General features: G+C 30.8%; 3 protein-coding genes across 5 annotated transcripts; 1 reads left to right on the forward strand and 2 right to left on the reverse strand.

Moving 5' to 3' along the window:
• Positions 1-825: 825 nt before the first annotated feature.
• On the forward strand, positions 826-2,823 carry Rad9 (cell cycle checkpoint control protein Rad9). Of its 2 annotated transcripts, none has more exons than XM_085204286.1 (3): positions 826-1,047; positions 1,130-1,549; positions 1,630-2,823. In XM_085204286.1, the coding sequence occupies exons 2-3, from the start codon at positions 1,257-1,259 to the stop codon at positions 2,369-2,371; spliced, it is 1,035 nt and encodes a 344-aa protein (XP_085060412.1). In that variant the 5' UTR covers positions 826-1,047; positions 1,130-1,256; the 3' UTR covers positions 2,372-2,823. The 2 variants fall into 2 exon arrangements, with proteins under 2 accessions (XP_085060412.1, XP_085060403.1); XM_085204277.1 differs by having other exon boundaries at positions 827-1,047; positions 1,144-1,549.
• Positions 2,824-8,004, reverse strand: Ube2g1 (ubiquitin-conjugating enzyme E2G 1). Of its 2 annotated transcripts, none has more exons than XM_085204306.1 (5): positions 7,840-8,004; positions 7,359-7,461; positions 7,015-7,112; positions 6,359-6,537; positions 2,824-4,003 (listed from the first exon to the last, which is right to left on the reverse strand). In XM_085204306.1, exons 1-5 carry the CDS (start codon positions 7,883-7,885, stop codon positions 3,923-3,925), a joined length of 507 nt encoding a protein of 168 aa, XP_085060432.1. In that variant the 5' UTR covers positions 7,886-8,004; the 3' UTR covers positions 2,824-3,922. The 2 variants fall into 2 exon arrangements, with proteins under 2 accessions (XP_085060432.1, XP_085060423.1); XM_085204297.1 differs by having other exon boundaries at positions 2,824-4,234; positions 7,840-8,000.
• A 1,178-nt stretch (positions 8,005-9,182) lies between these two features.
• Positions 9,183-14,576, reverse strand: Mybbp1A (MYB binding protein 1a). Its single transcript, XM_085200694.1, has 6 exons — positions 14,325-14,576; positions 14,048-14,233; positions 13,101-13,283; positions 12,578-12,784; positions 11,492-12,239; positions 9,183-11,192 (listed from the first exon to the last, which is right to left on the reverse strand). Exons 1-6 carry the CDS (start codon positions 14,466-14,468, stop codon positions 9,280-9,282), a joined length of 3,381 nt encoding a protein of 1,126 aa, XP_085056820.1. The 5' UTR covers positions 14,469-14,576; the 3' UTR covers positions 9,183-9,279.
• Between the last annotated feature and the right edge of the window lie 402 nt (positions 14,577-14,978).

Consider the following 14,978-nt stretch of genomic DNA (forward strand, 5'->3'; position numbering starts at 1 on the left):
CATAGGCACTGATTAAGTTTGTGATAACGCCCTCAATCAGTACCCTCACTCGCATCAAGCGGTCGGAGCGACGGTCAACTTCAAGGAGCCCATTCTGAAGCTCTTTGAAAGCACTACCGCTACACCGTTTCTACCCGAAGGTGACCCAGTGTATATAAGCCGGTAACCCTGTCCGATGTTACGGGACTTATTGCCCTTCCAGCGTGTTTCCTGGAGGAAGGCACACTGGACCCGACGTTTCATGAGTACATCTGCGAGTTCCCTGCATCGTCCGGTCAGAGAGCCAATATTCCACGTTGCAAAGCGGAGTTTCCGGCTGGGTACTAGCGTCTTTAGCCGTGCCCGTACATGACACGGTAGCCCTTGCCCACTTGTCGCAGGTGTAGGGCGATGTGCCTGCGCGTCGTTTTGCGGCGACGCCCTAGCCGTACCCAGTCTTTTGCTTTTTCGGTCCATTTAAGTGGCGGTTGGCGGTTTTTAAATGGAAAAACCGAGGGGAGAGGAAAATAGGAGGGGTAGGATAAGTAAAAGGAGGGAGCTAAGGAAAAGAGGAGGGGAAGGGGGGGAGTTAGGACACCATTCTTACGGACTGGATGAGGATGTAAGAGTGGCGGCTCGAGGATCCGGGGTCGCGTACCCGTATGCCCACAAACAAATATCGGACAGATATTAGTCAGGACATCCTCTGGAGCCAAATATATAATATTAGCGTCGTTATGCACATGTAATAATGGTTAATATAACTTTTTTCGTGAACATCTTATTTTTTAGGCTGTCTGGTCACTAGACTCTGGTGTTGGATTTGACAATCTGCCATTGACAGCACTGATTTTGATTTTGACATAAAGTAGCAACTAGCAAATGGAAAATCAACAATGGAGGCAAATTTGATTTAAGCTTTTGTTTTGTCATAATAAGTAATTATAAGTATATCATATTACTTATAATTCTCACAATGTAATACTGCAACATATACGATCTCATGTAATAGTTCTAGACATAAAACTCCAGCAATGAAATGTCATATACCGGGACCGAACGTTAAAGGTTACATTTTACTTTAATAATTTATCTACAATAAATTAGCTGAATTAAATAGCTTCTTGTAAGTTATACATTCTATTAATAGTTAATTCTTTTCAGTTCTCGGTAGGACTATTCACGCTTTAGCAAGATTTGGAGATGAACTGTATTTGGAGTCGTTGGCAGACTGTATTCTTTTAAGAACTTTAAATTCAGCTGAAAGCGCATATGCTATGATAAAATTCAATAAGAGTTTCTTTTCATATTTCAATTATAATTTTTATGCTTCTGAAGATAATGAAGGACTAAAATGTAAAATATCAATGAAATCTGCCTTAAATGCATTTAAATCTCCTACTCATATGGATAAACAAGTAGAAAATCTAGAAATAAAACTTGATCCAGAGTCTTGTAAATTAATATTTCAATTAAAATGCAGGCAAGGTATTGTTAAAACACACTTTGTTTGTATATTAGACTGCAAAGCTATGCAAGCAGTGTATACCAAGGATTTAGTACCAAACAGGTAAAGAGAGAGGCCTTTATAAGATATAACATTGTATTACTGTATTTATTTTTGTAAAAAAATACATTTCTTTCTATCAGGATAACATCATCACAGCGAGTATTGTCTGAAGCTCTTGGAAATTTTCAAAACTCAGATGATCAAATAACATTAGAAGTTTCACCTCAATCTCTTTTGATGCGGAACTTTGTGGATGCTGCTGCTATGGATTTGTCAAAAATAATAAGGACACAGATATGTATGAAACCATCTGAGTTTGCAAGCTACATTATAGGCACTGATACAATAATAACTTTTACGCTTAAAGAATTTAGAGCATTACTTGCCTTTGCTGAAGCTTTGAGTTTACCTATTCAATTACATTTTGAAGTCACTGGGAGACCAGCCGTTTTTATTATACACAATGGTACTACATTTGAAGCACATTTTGTATTAGCTACTTCCAAGTCCGAAGTTGCAACACAAGAAACTACACAAAGTAGTTCAAGAGTAGAAAAAAGAAAAGAAAGAAATTCAGGCTCTGAATCTGTTACAAAAAAACCTCACCTAGATATTGATGTAGAAAAATTTTTAGATGAAGATTCACATTTATTTAATTACATTGATATACCAGAAGGAAATTTGGATGTGGCTAAAGATTTAAATAATACTAATGGCAATGAAATACACCTTGAAGGTGAAAAAATGGATTGTGATAATATACCAGCTTCTCCAACATCAAGAATTAAAATAAATTCAGTTTTCAAAAGATGTTTTGAAAGTACTTTCGATCCAAGAAGTATACAATGTACTGTATTGGCTGAAAACTCTGACAGTGATTGATTTTATTCATTACTACAGTGAAAGGAAAAGTTATTCGAGTTTGTTCAGCAATATTTTATTGTTGAACTGCAGTTAATTTTTTTTCTATGGCTTCTCACTGTATCCCACATAGTAGGATAGACAGAGAGAACCTGATTTTAAGATGCTCCATTCTCCACTTTGCTCATTTTTCAAGACATTGAATGTGGAGTGCTATAACTCAACATCGAACTTAATCTTGTTACCAAAGGAAAGAAATGAAAAAAACTCATTCCCCCAGCCAATCAATCGCATTTTCATGGTGTGCCATTTCACCGCATCAGTTTCAGACAGTGTAAATTGCTGTCAATAGCCAAACTAAGCATACTGTCGCCAATAGCTTAGGCTTATGATTTACTGTTAATTTATTTATGTAAAAGTAAAATATATACATATATCTCATTACATATAATAAAAGGAAAATAAAATAACAATTTCACTGCATTATCATTTTATAGTAAAAATATACATACAAGTAAAATAATGTACACACTTCACAAATTAATATATTATGAGGGCATAATAATTATAACATTTGCAATTGAATATTAATTACATTAATTTTATTATTATTTCATTAATTCCAATCTATAGAGGAACCATCTGTATATATTTGAAGATACTTGATTGTCTACTTTAATAGCATTCTTTATAACTAAATATATAACAATTAGGCAAGTGACATAAATAGATTTTGATGAAACTTCATATATATAGATACATATAACACAAAATTATAATAGTATACACTATATGCCACAAAATGTGAACCATTGAATGTTCGGTAGCTTAAAAATCGTTTTTAATAGTAAATTATTAGAAGCAATGGAATACGCTGCTACAGTAAATTGACTTAGTCAATATTTGAGATGACTTGGTGCTATTAAGTAGCTCATGTGTGCTGTTATACCTAGTGTGTTATGGGCAAGGTATATTGATATAAAAAGATAATATTAAAAAATTTGCATTTATTCATTAAAATAATAAGATTTAATTTCACTAATAAGATAGCATAACAAATAAACAGAAATTTAAGAACCTGACCGACCACACAAGGCTATCAATGATTCCTTGCATTAACTATGGTAACTAAAATTGACAAATACAAAAATTGCCAGATACAATTTTCGAAGATTTGTTTCAGCCATGACTATACATTTTAGCGACTAATAAATAATAAGTTTATTGCGTTATAAATTTGGTTTCACTAAACAGAGATCTGTCAAAAGACCAAATGCAGATTTATTTTCTGTGGAAAAAATATCGTACACCATTTTTAATTATAACAATAGCTAACTACCATGTCTTAAAAAAGATGAAAAAGACCTCGAGTTCTACATTTAATTTATTATTTATAAAATACGGCAGCGATACCATTTAATTACAATAATTATTTATTAAATCAATTTCAATATTGTCTCTGGCCCGATGTTAGGGCCTGCACTGTGGCGAGTCTTCACACTGTGGCGAGACCTCCAAACTGTCACCCATCACTCACAATCCAAATAAATAAATGAAAAAGGGCACTGTTATTTATGAACAATCCTCCTGGCTCTTTCTCACACACTGCGCTACTTTCCTTTTAAACTCCGAATATGATTCTCTCCATTCTTTCTGCAAAAAGAACGAGAATGAGCTGACAGCTACTACTATAAATTTGGTTTGGCGCCGGTGGGTGTGCAACCTAATGTTAAATTATATATGTCAATGGTGTCACGTGGCCCTTTTTCGACATGACATTCTGCTGTATAATTCCCTTTGATCCTAAAAACAATCTTCTTGACTTTTCCTAACACATCTGGCAACTTTCTTTTTGAAATCCGAATACCTCTCTCTCCATTCTTTCTGTGGATGCAAATAACATGAATATGAGTTTATTAAAATAGTGAGTTTGCCCATACATGCTTATGAGATGAGGCTCTATATACTCTTTAGTGAACAATGGTTTACACAGTTATATTAAATACCCCATGTAAGTGGACAACAATAAGGAGGACCAGGTGATCAATGCCTACTACAGATTAACAAATAATTAAAAATGAAAAATAAACAAAACTAAAACCGAAAAACTTTGTATTAATAGAATTTTCTTATTTTGGCCTTAAAAACTAATTAAATTTTCCAATTAACATAACTGTATGCATATAACATTTAAATTTTTCACCACACTGTCATTAAACAATTGAAACTACTGAAGTACACAAATAAATGAAGATGACATTAAATTACCATTATTAATAAATTAAATAATAAACAATACACAGTGCATCCTCAATATAACAATATTGAAGGGAATCAGAAAATAATTTGTTACAATGAAGTTTGTTATACAGAGGCTAACCTCTGTATAACAACAAAATGTAGATCATCCTAAGATGATCTACAATTTGTTTTAACATGATTAAAAAAATCTCAGCTTTTTCGTTTATCAGCCTTTACAAACTTTAAAAAAAACAGTGTCAAACACCAGTGTTTACATTACTGAATGCCAAACAATTGATGATGATTTAACAAGACTGAACCTGTTGAGACATGAAATTAATATGAAATTGAATGTAGTAAATTGATAGGATTCATTATGTAAAGGTATGTAAACAATACTTTCTTTTTATATTTTGCAAAGATTGAAAATTCTTTAAAAAGAGGTTTTGGACAAATGTATTTGTAATGTAAAGGTTTTGTACTAGCTCTTATGGACAGTTTTAAGAGATTTAAATAGAAGAAATATTACTATATTATTACAGGCCATTACATTAAGGTTATACTGCATTTATTAACCATTTAAATGATTGAGCATTTACAGAAAACAACTGACAAACAACACAGTAAAGGCTACTGAGATGTATGAAGCTAGTATTTGGAATGTAAAAGATTTATTCAGAACATTAAGAGAGGTATCCCCAATACTTATACAAGAATGGGTAAACAGGATTTAAAGTTTTACAGTTCTACTATACTGCTTGTGGGTTCACCTGCTTGGAATACACTGATAGGTAAAACACTGTAAAAGGACTAAAACTCATTTCACCGTAAATTATAAAATGTTTATGTCCAATATTTAAAAAATAAGTTAAATTTACATATTATAAGTTGAACATACATTGATACTGCCAACATCCAATATAAATAAATTCATAATAAAGAGATGAGTATATTAATTAATTAATTATTAAATATATGACATCTTATTCTAATAATATTTTAAATATAGATTATAAAACCTAATAAAGCTAGGTTAACAGAATTTACAGTAATATTAAATATTTTATTTATAATAAAGACAACTACTATTTAGCAATTATTTAATTAATTTTATTTTGTAGCTTCACAATGTATCCCGCACTGCTATGTGCTGTGGTAGGCAGAGAGCCTAGAGCACAGTCCTATGACATCCAGTCAAATGAGCAGAGAAATGAATATAATCCATTCCTCTGTGAAGAGATTAAACATTATGTTTACAGTCAAATGTTGTCCAACTAATACAAGTAGATTCTTTTTAGCTTCACACTACCACACATAGCAAAGTAGGCAGATGGAACCTGGTACTTCACTAAGTATAAAGTAATATTAAAACACTCCACTTTCCACCAAACTCCTGAGGCATTGTGTGTTGAGCAGTGTAAAATTGCCTTCAAATAGTATTAATTAATTAGTAATTTTACAAAGTACACAAAAAATGAAACTAAAAGTTGGAAGGTAAATGTTGATGTTGATTAAAAAATGTATTAAGATATTTGTAACTATCACAATATTATTGTGAGTGCCAATTCCTATATAGGAACCTATATAGGTTTCCCCAACTTTAACAAAAATGACCATTAAAAAATTATCTCTCTCAAACATAAGTTATTCCTCAAATATTAGATTAAAGGAATTTTTTAAGTCTATCCTTTAAAAAAAATAATTTATTTAAAAAAAAACCTGCAAAAAATTATTTATGTTAAATAAAATATATATATTTCCACTTACTGCAGCATCAACATTAGCAGGACTTTCATCATTAGGATCAGCCAACATAGAAATAACACTTATCAATATAGTCTCAACAGTGTGTACAGGCAGCCATCTTTCAGAGGCTTTCTCATAACCCCACTTATCATCACCCGGCTCATGTAATATTGATATACAGACATCACCATTCTTTTCAACTGTAATAACATCAAATAATATTATATTTCACCCAACCAACATGGACAAATTAAAATAAATCACTCACTCACACAGGAATTGAACCCACTATGAGTACAGATTCAGACAACAGTATCTGATTATTCCACTGTGCTACTAGTCTTAAACAAAATATATAGTTCATAAATATCCATGATATGAGGATATTAAAACTTAAATAGCTAAAATAATGAACCAAAAACTATCACATATTAAAATAATTACCAAACATTTTAATTTAATAATTAAGTTGAAAAGTAAAATAACAATTAAAACAAAAAGTATGTAATAAAGCAATGATTAGAATAACATTACATATTATATTCACTATTGATAGATATATACAGTCATAAAAAATATAATGAAATAAATTCACCAATATTAAATCTATTTATAAAAATGTAATATTATTAATCATAGCAAAAAAGAAAGATAAGAGGAATTTGATTATTACTCACTATTTGGATGCCAAATTTCAGTGACAAATTTCATCCTAGGTGGTCTCAAAGGGTACTCTTTAGGGAAGTGTAAATGTGCCTTAAAAAATCCACCTTCACTGGAAAGGAAAGTCATAAGTTTGAAAAATGTCTGCATGCACTGTAAATCAATAATACTGCATTGTTAGCAAAACTTATAAAACTGTTACAAATGTTTATTGAAGTAGGTCAGATTTGAGAAAAAAATGCATGCTAAAATTATTTTAGAATCTTATGTCTAATTGCTATTTACATAGTTAACGAAATATTACTTTATGTAGGTATGTTATATATTATTTTTCTATTTATTTCATAAAACAACTTACTATAATGTGTCTGGAGGGCCAATAATGAGGACCTCCCATCTGTATATGTCATTGTCGTCTATCAACCCAGCAGAAAATCCTTCTACTGGATTTTTGTTTAGTTCTGAAAAAAAATTAAAATTTCTGAATCATCGGGACGCGCACATTTTTATACAAGTCGCGTGTGATAATAGTAATGTGAATCTTTGCCAAGATTTTAACGAAATGCCTCATTATTTTATTATATTTGTCTTTGGCAGCTAGTGACAGTCACTGCGGTAGATATTGATTTTATTCCCACGAATTTATTACTTTATATATGATATCCTAGTCCATTGAATATAGGCGACTAAAGAATTCACTAATTTAAATTTGAAGACCACAAAGAACCCTTAAATTCGACCCGCTAAGGTCAATGATTGCACGAAGAGTTATGTCGCTTGACGCTCTCACTAAAGTGGTATTTAAAAATATTTTAAATTTTACTATGTATTTAACATACCTGCTAATTGCTTTTTTAATAAAAGCGAGGACTGTGGCTCTGACATTAATTACAATTATGAAATTTACCCTGACGACACGAAATAAATGATATTTCCACAAAAGATGGCTGGCTGAATTTGTGCAGGTTGTGAAACATATGAGCTGTGCTTGTTTCCGGTACGTTAGTGTTGCCATCGTATTATAACCCTAGGATCCAGATAATTTTAGGTGTTTTTTTTCTTTTACCATAGGTACACAAAAATCAATTTATTCGCTTTTATATAAAATATTTTATTATTTTACATTTATATTTGATAAATATTTTGTAGAAGAGAAATTTAAATTTCTATCACATATCGATATCAAATACCAAAAATTATAGAAATTTAATTTATATTTTACCGGGGGTGATTATTTTTAAATTGAGCAAGTCTGAATTTTTACTTTATATTTGTCAATATTTAAAATTACTTACTTTATGCTCGATTAACAGATACAAATGTAACTAAGCTAACTTTTCTCCTCATCTTATTTATATAGTAACCCAAACGCAGCTTCGCCTGCTTAAACAAATTGTTATATTATAGCAAATTATAATAAATCTTTACAAAAAATCTTATGTGTTATTCTCATATTTAAGCTACTTTACTATAAAATATAATCCACTCAGTAGTTATTGCGTGAGTAAATGTGTTCTGTGATTGCGTGAAAGTGGAACAAAAATACATCCCTACAAACTTTCACAATTACAAAATTAGTATGATAAAAGTAACGTAATTTACATAGTTCGTTTTTAAGATGTTAGAACGTGCAATAATAAATTAAAACGATTACACTAAAATGAACATACATTAGCCCTTAAGGTATTTTGATAACTTTTTTTTCTTTAATTAGACATATTTATCTTTAATTAGATATATAATTTAAAAAAAAGATCAGCTTCACGCTGTAACCCACACACAGCACCCGGCAGAGGGAACCTAATGTGAAGACACTCCATTCCTCACGAATTCTGAGTGGCAGAACTTAACGCCGCGCTTTGCCTCCACATCAGAGCGAAGAAATAGAAATATAAACGTAAATAAATATTTCACTTCGAGTGGGGATCGAACCCACAACCGTCGCGTTACAGTCCACGACGTCCTCAAGCGGATATAATTAAAGCAAAATCATTTATTTTTCATTCATCTAGATTTTATTACATTATAGACAAAAATGATAATGAAAAATAAAAATATTTCTTATCTTTAATATATATTTTTTAATACTAATGTCTAATTTAGTATAAATAAAAATACGAGATTAAAGGTCATATAAAAAAAAACATTGTATCTAGATATTAAGATAAAGAAAACTACAAAGTTAAGCATTGCTTAAAAGTATTTTGTAGAAAAGATTAATTTATTCAATAAATCATTTATTCTTATAAGTTTAGTATTACATTAAACATATGAATCTATTAGTCACTATCTGAAGAATCTTTGCTTCTCTTCGCTTCTGGTTCTGAATCCTCACCATTCACTTGTTCATGTTTTCTCTTCTTTTTTTTGTTCTTTTTTGATTTTACTCCATTTTGTTTTATAGGCACATCTGATTTATTTTTAATTTTAACTGTTCCTTTGAATGAAGCGATATCTTCATAAATTGATTTGAAATCTAAATTTGTTGGTATTTTACAGTTATCATGAAACATTTTGATAACATTAACTAATTTTCTCAACGTTACCAAGAAATTACCGGTTACTTCTTTTTCGCTTTCAGTTTTAAATTCCGAAAACAGGTCAATAAAAGCCTTCTCCAATTTATTTATATTTGTACTAACTTGCTCTGTTGAAGGCTTACTTCTGTTTAACGTTTGGTAAAACCCTAAGATTAAATTAAGGCCTTCATTGCGACGAAATTGTCGAACATTTTTGTTAAAAATGTTTTTAAATATGATTGGCAACAGGTGATACTTTCCTTCCCATTCAGTTTGGAAAATGTTATGGAAGAAAATAATCGGAAGCAAACAATTGCGATTATTAAAATAATGTTCGACTGATTCTTTGAGAATTTCAATAATAAGAGATGAATTCTTTTTCTTTTTTGGTGATTTAGAGTTACTTATGTCGATTTTTTGGGAACAGTATATGATAAATGTTGCAAAATGTGTAATAACGTCACCAAGGGCTTGGTACACAAAATGAGACCTGTCCCCTTTGTCTATGATCGATCTTAAGAAGTCACCTAATATCTCAACAGAAATATTACCAGTTGAATTAAACTTTTTGACTTTTGTCAAAAGTTTTATGGTTTTCCTTAATCTGTTCTCTAATTCCTGAAACTGATTGTCTTGCATACAAAACTCAAGACACCTTGTGAGTGGGGCAATCATGCTCAAGCAAATGTCCATGGCAGGATCTTTTTCCAAATATATTTCGATAAGATCAAGAACTCTTATTCTAAAATCGGACAACGTCTTTTTATTCTTACGCTCTCTTTTCGTTTTTTTATTTTTCCCTTGTTGAAATTGTTTGAAGGCATCAGCCAAAGCCTCATCTAATTTCTTTCCTTCTTCTTCTGTTATCATATCAGCATCTATGCTTTCAGCATCATCGTCAGGTGTTGTGGCATTGCCCAAGGCTTTCTGAACTGCTAATCGAAGTTGATCTGGTATTTTCATATCTTCATTTTCATCCTCTTCTATTTCACTGTCAGTTGCATCATCTACATCAGATTCCTTTTTTTCCTCGTCTTCATTATCAGATTCTTCAGGTTTGTCATCATCCTCTTCATCCTCTGACTCGCTATCTGCCCTCAATGGATTATCCTCACTTTCTGGATCCAAAACGGACACAATTTGTTCAATTGCCGTTGGTGTTAAGTATTCCCATAGAAGCCTAAATACACATTGAACGACACCACGAAGAACACTGGACTCTACAGACAAAATGGATAATAGAACTTCTACTAAAACTTCTATCCATTCCGGTTCGTTCTGTGATAAACTTTCTCTATTCTTCTTTACTTTCTTCTTTTTACCTTTATTGTAGTGTTCGTAGCAACTTTTTAATTCTATTATTGAACTTCTTGCTATATTCACATGGGCCGGTTCAGAAAATAAAAAGAGGCCAAGTTGATAGAGTAAAATAAGAAATACTTTATCCACTTTGGATTTGGATTCATTCTGCTCTAAGTTTTCACATACATCCTTAAGCATATTCCAGCATTCCATATTTTCTTTTGAAAATTGTTTCTCTATCTTTTCCTTTACTTGATTTTTGCTCATCATGTTACTTATGAAACTGGATAATGATGTCAAAACAGTTAATAAATTATCCACATTTGAAAATTTTGATGTAAAACACCTGTAGAAGCAAGTTTTGATGGAACCTGTAAAAGAAAAATGTTAATTAATCCATGTAGATATTGGTATTTCGATTTGAATATATAATTTTTGGAGCCATTGGCACAGTGGACTAGTGTCTGACTGTAAATGCGATTGGTTCCCACTCAAGAGAATGAATTAAGAATGAGAATTAATCAAAAAAGATAAAACATTGGCTTGAGTTTCGCCACTCTTGTTTTGAATCCAAATAGAAAGAGAATGGAGTGCCTTGCCACTTGATTCTCTCTGACCTGCTATATTCAAGATAAAGTGAGACAGTACATAAATATAATTTATTAATTACCTGCTAAATCACTGCTTACTGCCACATTTTCATCTCCACTAATTTTGAAAAATCCAAAGCACATCAGCAACTGCATATAAGTTATTTTAAATTCAGTATCATCTTTTACTGCTTCATGACTGACTATAAAGGATATTAGTTCGGCCGCTTTCACTCTTTCATTGTTATACCAATTTCTTTCAACACCCTCTTTAACTAACTTCTTTGATGAATTAAGCAACACTTTTTTTAATAATTTCGCCAATTTTTTCAAACTTTCTTCATCTAAGTCTGCTATAGTACTTTTCACTATAGTTGATCCTGTTACTTCAGTGAAATTGATTTCTCCTGGATTAAACAACAACTTTTTTAATGTTGTGAGTCTAACTTCAGAGTTAACACTCGGAAACTTCAATGCTTTGCTGAAAGAAGTAAGGATTTCTTTCTGTTTCTTTATCACAATCTTATGATCATCTTCATCATCTCTTTTATTTCTAATTTTACTTGCAGTTTGTAAGCCTTTGAACCAGTCCATGAATAATTTGAAAAAATTATCACTGAGGAGTTGAGGTAACATATCAACATTTTCTTGGATATTCAATAGTATTATATTGAGTATATTTAGTGAAGCCAATTCCCTATTTCTATTATGTTTAACAAGATGACTGTCAATTTTATTCCAAAATAGGTTCAAATTTGGTGATTTTGCTATATGTGTTGCAATTTCTTTATAAATAGGATGACTTATTAAGGAAAAGTCCACTCCAGTCTGAAAATTGGAAGTTATATTAGTTATATTTATTGGTAGTATTGGAAGTTCTTATGATATAACACAGATTTATAAAAATAAAATTTATTGAGGCCATATTGTAGCACAGTGGCCCAGTATTTGTGAGTATAGATGTGATTATCACTCACAAACAAGCATGCATGCTCTAACAAGACAAAATGTGGCATTGATTTCTGCTACCTAGCACACAATATCTTTAAAAATTGGGCAGAAAGTGGATAATATAGTGTCATAACACTAAATTCCGTCTGCCTTCCATGCTACATGTATCTTGCAGGTATAGTGTAAACATAAGAACAAAATTAAAAATAAAATACCATCAATTTTTCACATATATCAGGAATATTATCTTCATGTAAAATATCTGGCACACCTATTAGTTTCCTTAGTTTAACTTTTTCAGGAAACTTTTTACTAAGCACTAGAAGGACGTAGAGGGAATCCAAGCTGTGTTCCTTGATCTCCTTTTTGTAATCTTGTTTAATATTTGACCAGACTATGGTTACAAAATCATCTTCATTTAGCTAAAAAAAAATATTTTTATAAAACACAATCTATGTGATTTTTTTTAGTGCAGCAGGAAAGCATCTAACTGGAAATGTGAGAGTTGTGGGTATGATACCCACTCGGAGTACAGAATTATTTACAATCAGTTGAAAATAATTATTGTTAATTAATTCAACAGGACAAAGTGAGTCATTGGAGTTTCACCAATGAACACACAATGTTTCAAAAAGCAAGTGGTGGATGTGGAATGGAGTGTGCTTACCCTACTATAAGCAGAATACAATGTAAAGCTAAAAGTATATTTTTATAATAAAATATTAGAATAAATTATACCTGATTAACAAATTCTAATAAAATAAGAGATGAAACAGTACTTAGGTATGACTTTTTACCACTAGCTGTTTGTAGAAGTTGTAATATTTGTTTTTGTTCTTCATTAGTACTTTTTACCATAAGACCTGATCTGAACAAAACTCCACATAACAAAATCTGTCCTAAAGCAACATCGCCAACTTCCTGTAACATACAATAATACTATAGTATCAAATGCAGTATTTAGACATTAAAATATTACATATTATTATAGACAATATATCAAAATTTTATATGGCTCAGCAGTCACCAAACTTGGATAATTTAAAACAGGAACTGGTTCAAGTCCTCGTCACTTTAAAATTTTTATGTCTACTAAAAAGATTTTTAATAGTATATTATAATAAAAATATTATGGTCACTGTGCATAAATGAACATGTCATAAAGAAATATTTACAGGAGAATAGAATAAAGGTTCATATAGCTCTTAAGAAAATAAATAAAATTATAAGCATAAGGATATAAGTATATACTATGTATTCTTCTTCTTTGTAATTTTGCTCTTGACAGAGTCGTTGTGGTCGTTATTAGATCAGGAAAGTAACTGAGATGAGAAACTAAATAATTGTCTTGTACAAGCAGGCGAAGGCACGCAGGGCAGTATAATTATTATGTATATTTATAATCACATTTTATTTTCAAGAGCAAGATTTATCTTTTGACATATATGTTTATACAAAGGGACTGTTGGTATGTTTCAAAATAATTTTAAATGAAAAATAAAATATTTTAAATTATATTTTTTATATCTTCAAATATTTTTAGAAATTTATTTGTCTTTGAGTCAATCCATGTGATAGTATATTTTTTTTTATGTTATTGTTTATTTGAAACCCAAGTATTTTAAATAACTTTAGTAACTGGCACTTTAACATAAAAAAAAATACATAAATATGAATTTACTTACACTTTTTGATGATCCACTAGCATGTAGCTCTTTCTTTACTAAATCTAATAATTGAGCTACAGATATTTCTTCAAATTTTTGAATCAATCTAACCAGAGTTGAAAAGTATCCTAATCGCATATCCAAGACATTAGCACCTAAACTCCTGATTAATCGTTTTAAGGCATATTTTAAATCTTTATCATTCTGAAAAGTTTATACAGTACTCAATTAAATGTAACATTAAATATATATTATAAGGACAACAAGATTTGTAAAATATAAAGTATAAGCTAACCTTATTTTCAAGAAGCCGCGCAATTATTTTTGTGCCACCTGTAACTCTTAAATCGTCCTTTGGTGACTTTAATAAGTCAAATGCATCTAATATAGATGCGGTTACCTCTTTTTGAGGTTTGTCAACGTTATTTTCGTCTTTCATTTTAAATTTATTAGTAACTAACACATTATAGCTTGATCACATACTATAATATAACGAAAACGAAGCCCACATGGGATTTGCGAGCATGTCAACTGTCAAAGTCAACTTTACATTTCAAACGATTAATGTCATTTGTCAACATTGCGTCAACCGATTACGGTTGACGCATCTTCTCTAATGATTAGCTTGACCGTAACTATATTTTCAAAAATTATTTAAATATTTCATTATTTATATTTTAATAAATTACCTTGTTTTAAATCTTGCATACATTTTTAATATAACCCCACATTCCGTTCATAATTTTCCGTCAAATTCTGGAAATATTGTTTTTTTGAGAGGCGAAACTCAAAGCCGCCCTTTTTTCTCGAAACAGAGTAAAGAAATAAAAATATTAAACATTTCATTTCCTCGAATGGTAATCGAATCCACAACCTGTCGCGATCAGTCAAATTTTGTGCCCTTGCGCCGCAATTGTTTATTTTATATTCATATAATTTAACATTATAT

This window comes from Heliconius melpomene, chromosome 2 (assembly GCF_056956725.1).
Source record: "Heliconius melpomene rosina isolate 202511_hmr_F chromosome 2, ASM5695672v1, whole genome shotgun sequence".
NCBI classification, from domain to species: Eukaryota; Metazoa; Arthropoda; class Insecta; order Lepidoptera; family Nymphalidae; genus Heliconius; species Heliconius melpomene.

Coding starts and splice junctions, on each gene's coding strand:
- Ube2g1 (XM_085204306.1), bottom strand. CDS start 7,885: ATGTCAGAGCCACAGTCCTCGCTTTTATTAAAAAAGCAATTAGCAG. Junction 7,462..7,839: donor ATTAAAAAAGCAATTAGCAG/GTATGTTAAATA, acceptor ATTTTTTTTCAG/AACTAAACAAAAATCCAGTA. Junction 7,113..7,358: donor GGCCCTCCAGACACATTATA/GTAAGTTGTTTT, acceptor TTTCCTTTCCAG/TGAAGGTGGATTTTTTAAGG.
- Mybbp1A (XM_085200694.1), bottom strand. CDS start 14,468: ATGAAAGACGAAAATAACGTTGACAAACCTCAAAAAGAGGTAACCGCA. Junction 14,234..14,324: donor CGCGGCTTCTTGAAAATAAG/GTTAGCTTATAC, acceptor TAAACTTTTCAG/AATGATAAAGATTTAAAATA. Junction 12,240..12,577: donor ATATATGTGAAAAATTGATG/GTATTTTATTTT, acceptor TCCAATTTTCAG/ACTGGAGTGGACTTTTCCTT.
- Rad9 (XM_085204277.1), top strand. CDS start 1,014: ATGAAATGTCATATACCGGGACCGAACGTTAAAG. Junction 1,048..1,143: donor ACCGGGACCGAACGTTAAAG/GTTACATTTTAC, acceptor AATTCTTTTCAG/TTCTCGGTAGGACTATTCAC. Junction 1,550..1,629: donor AAGGATTTAGTACCAAACAG/GTAAAGAGAGAG, acceptor TCTTTCTATCAG/GATAACATCATCACAGCGAG.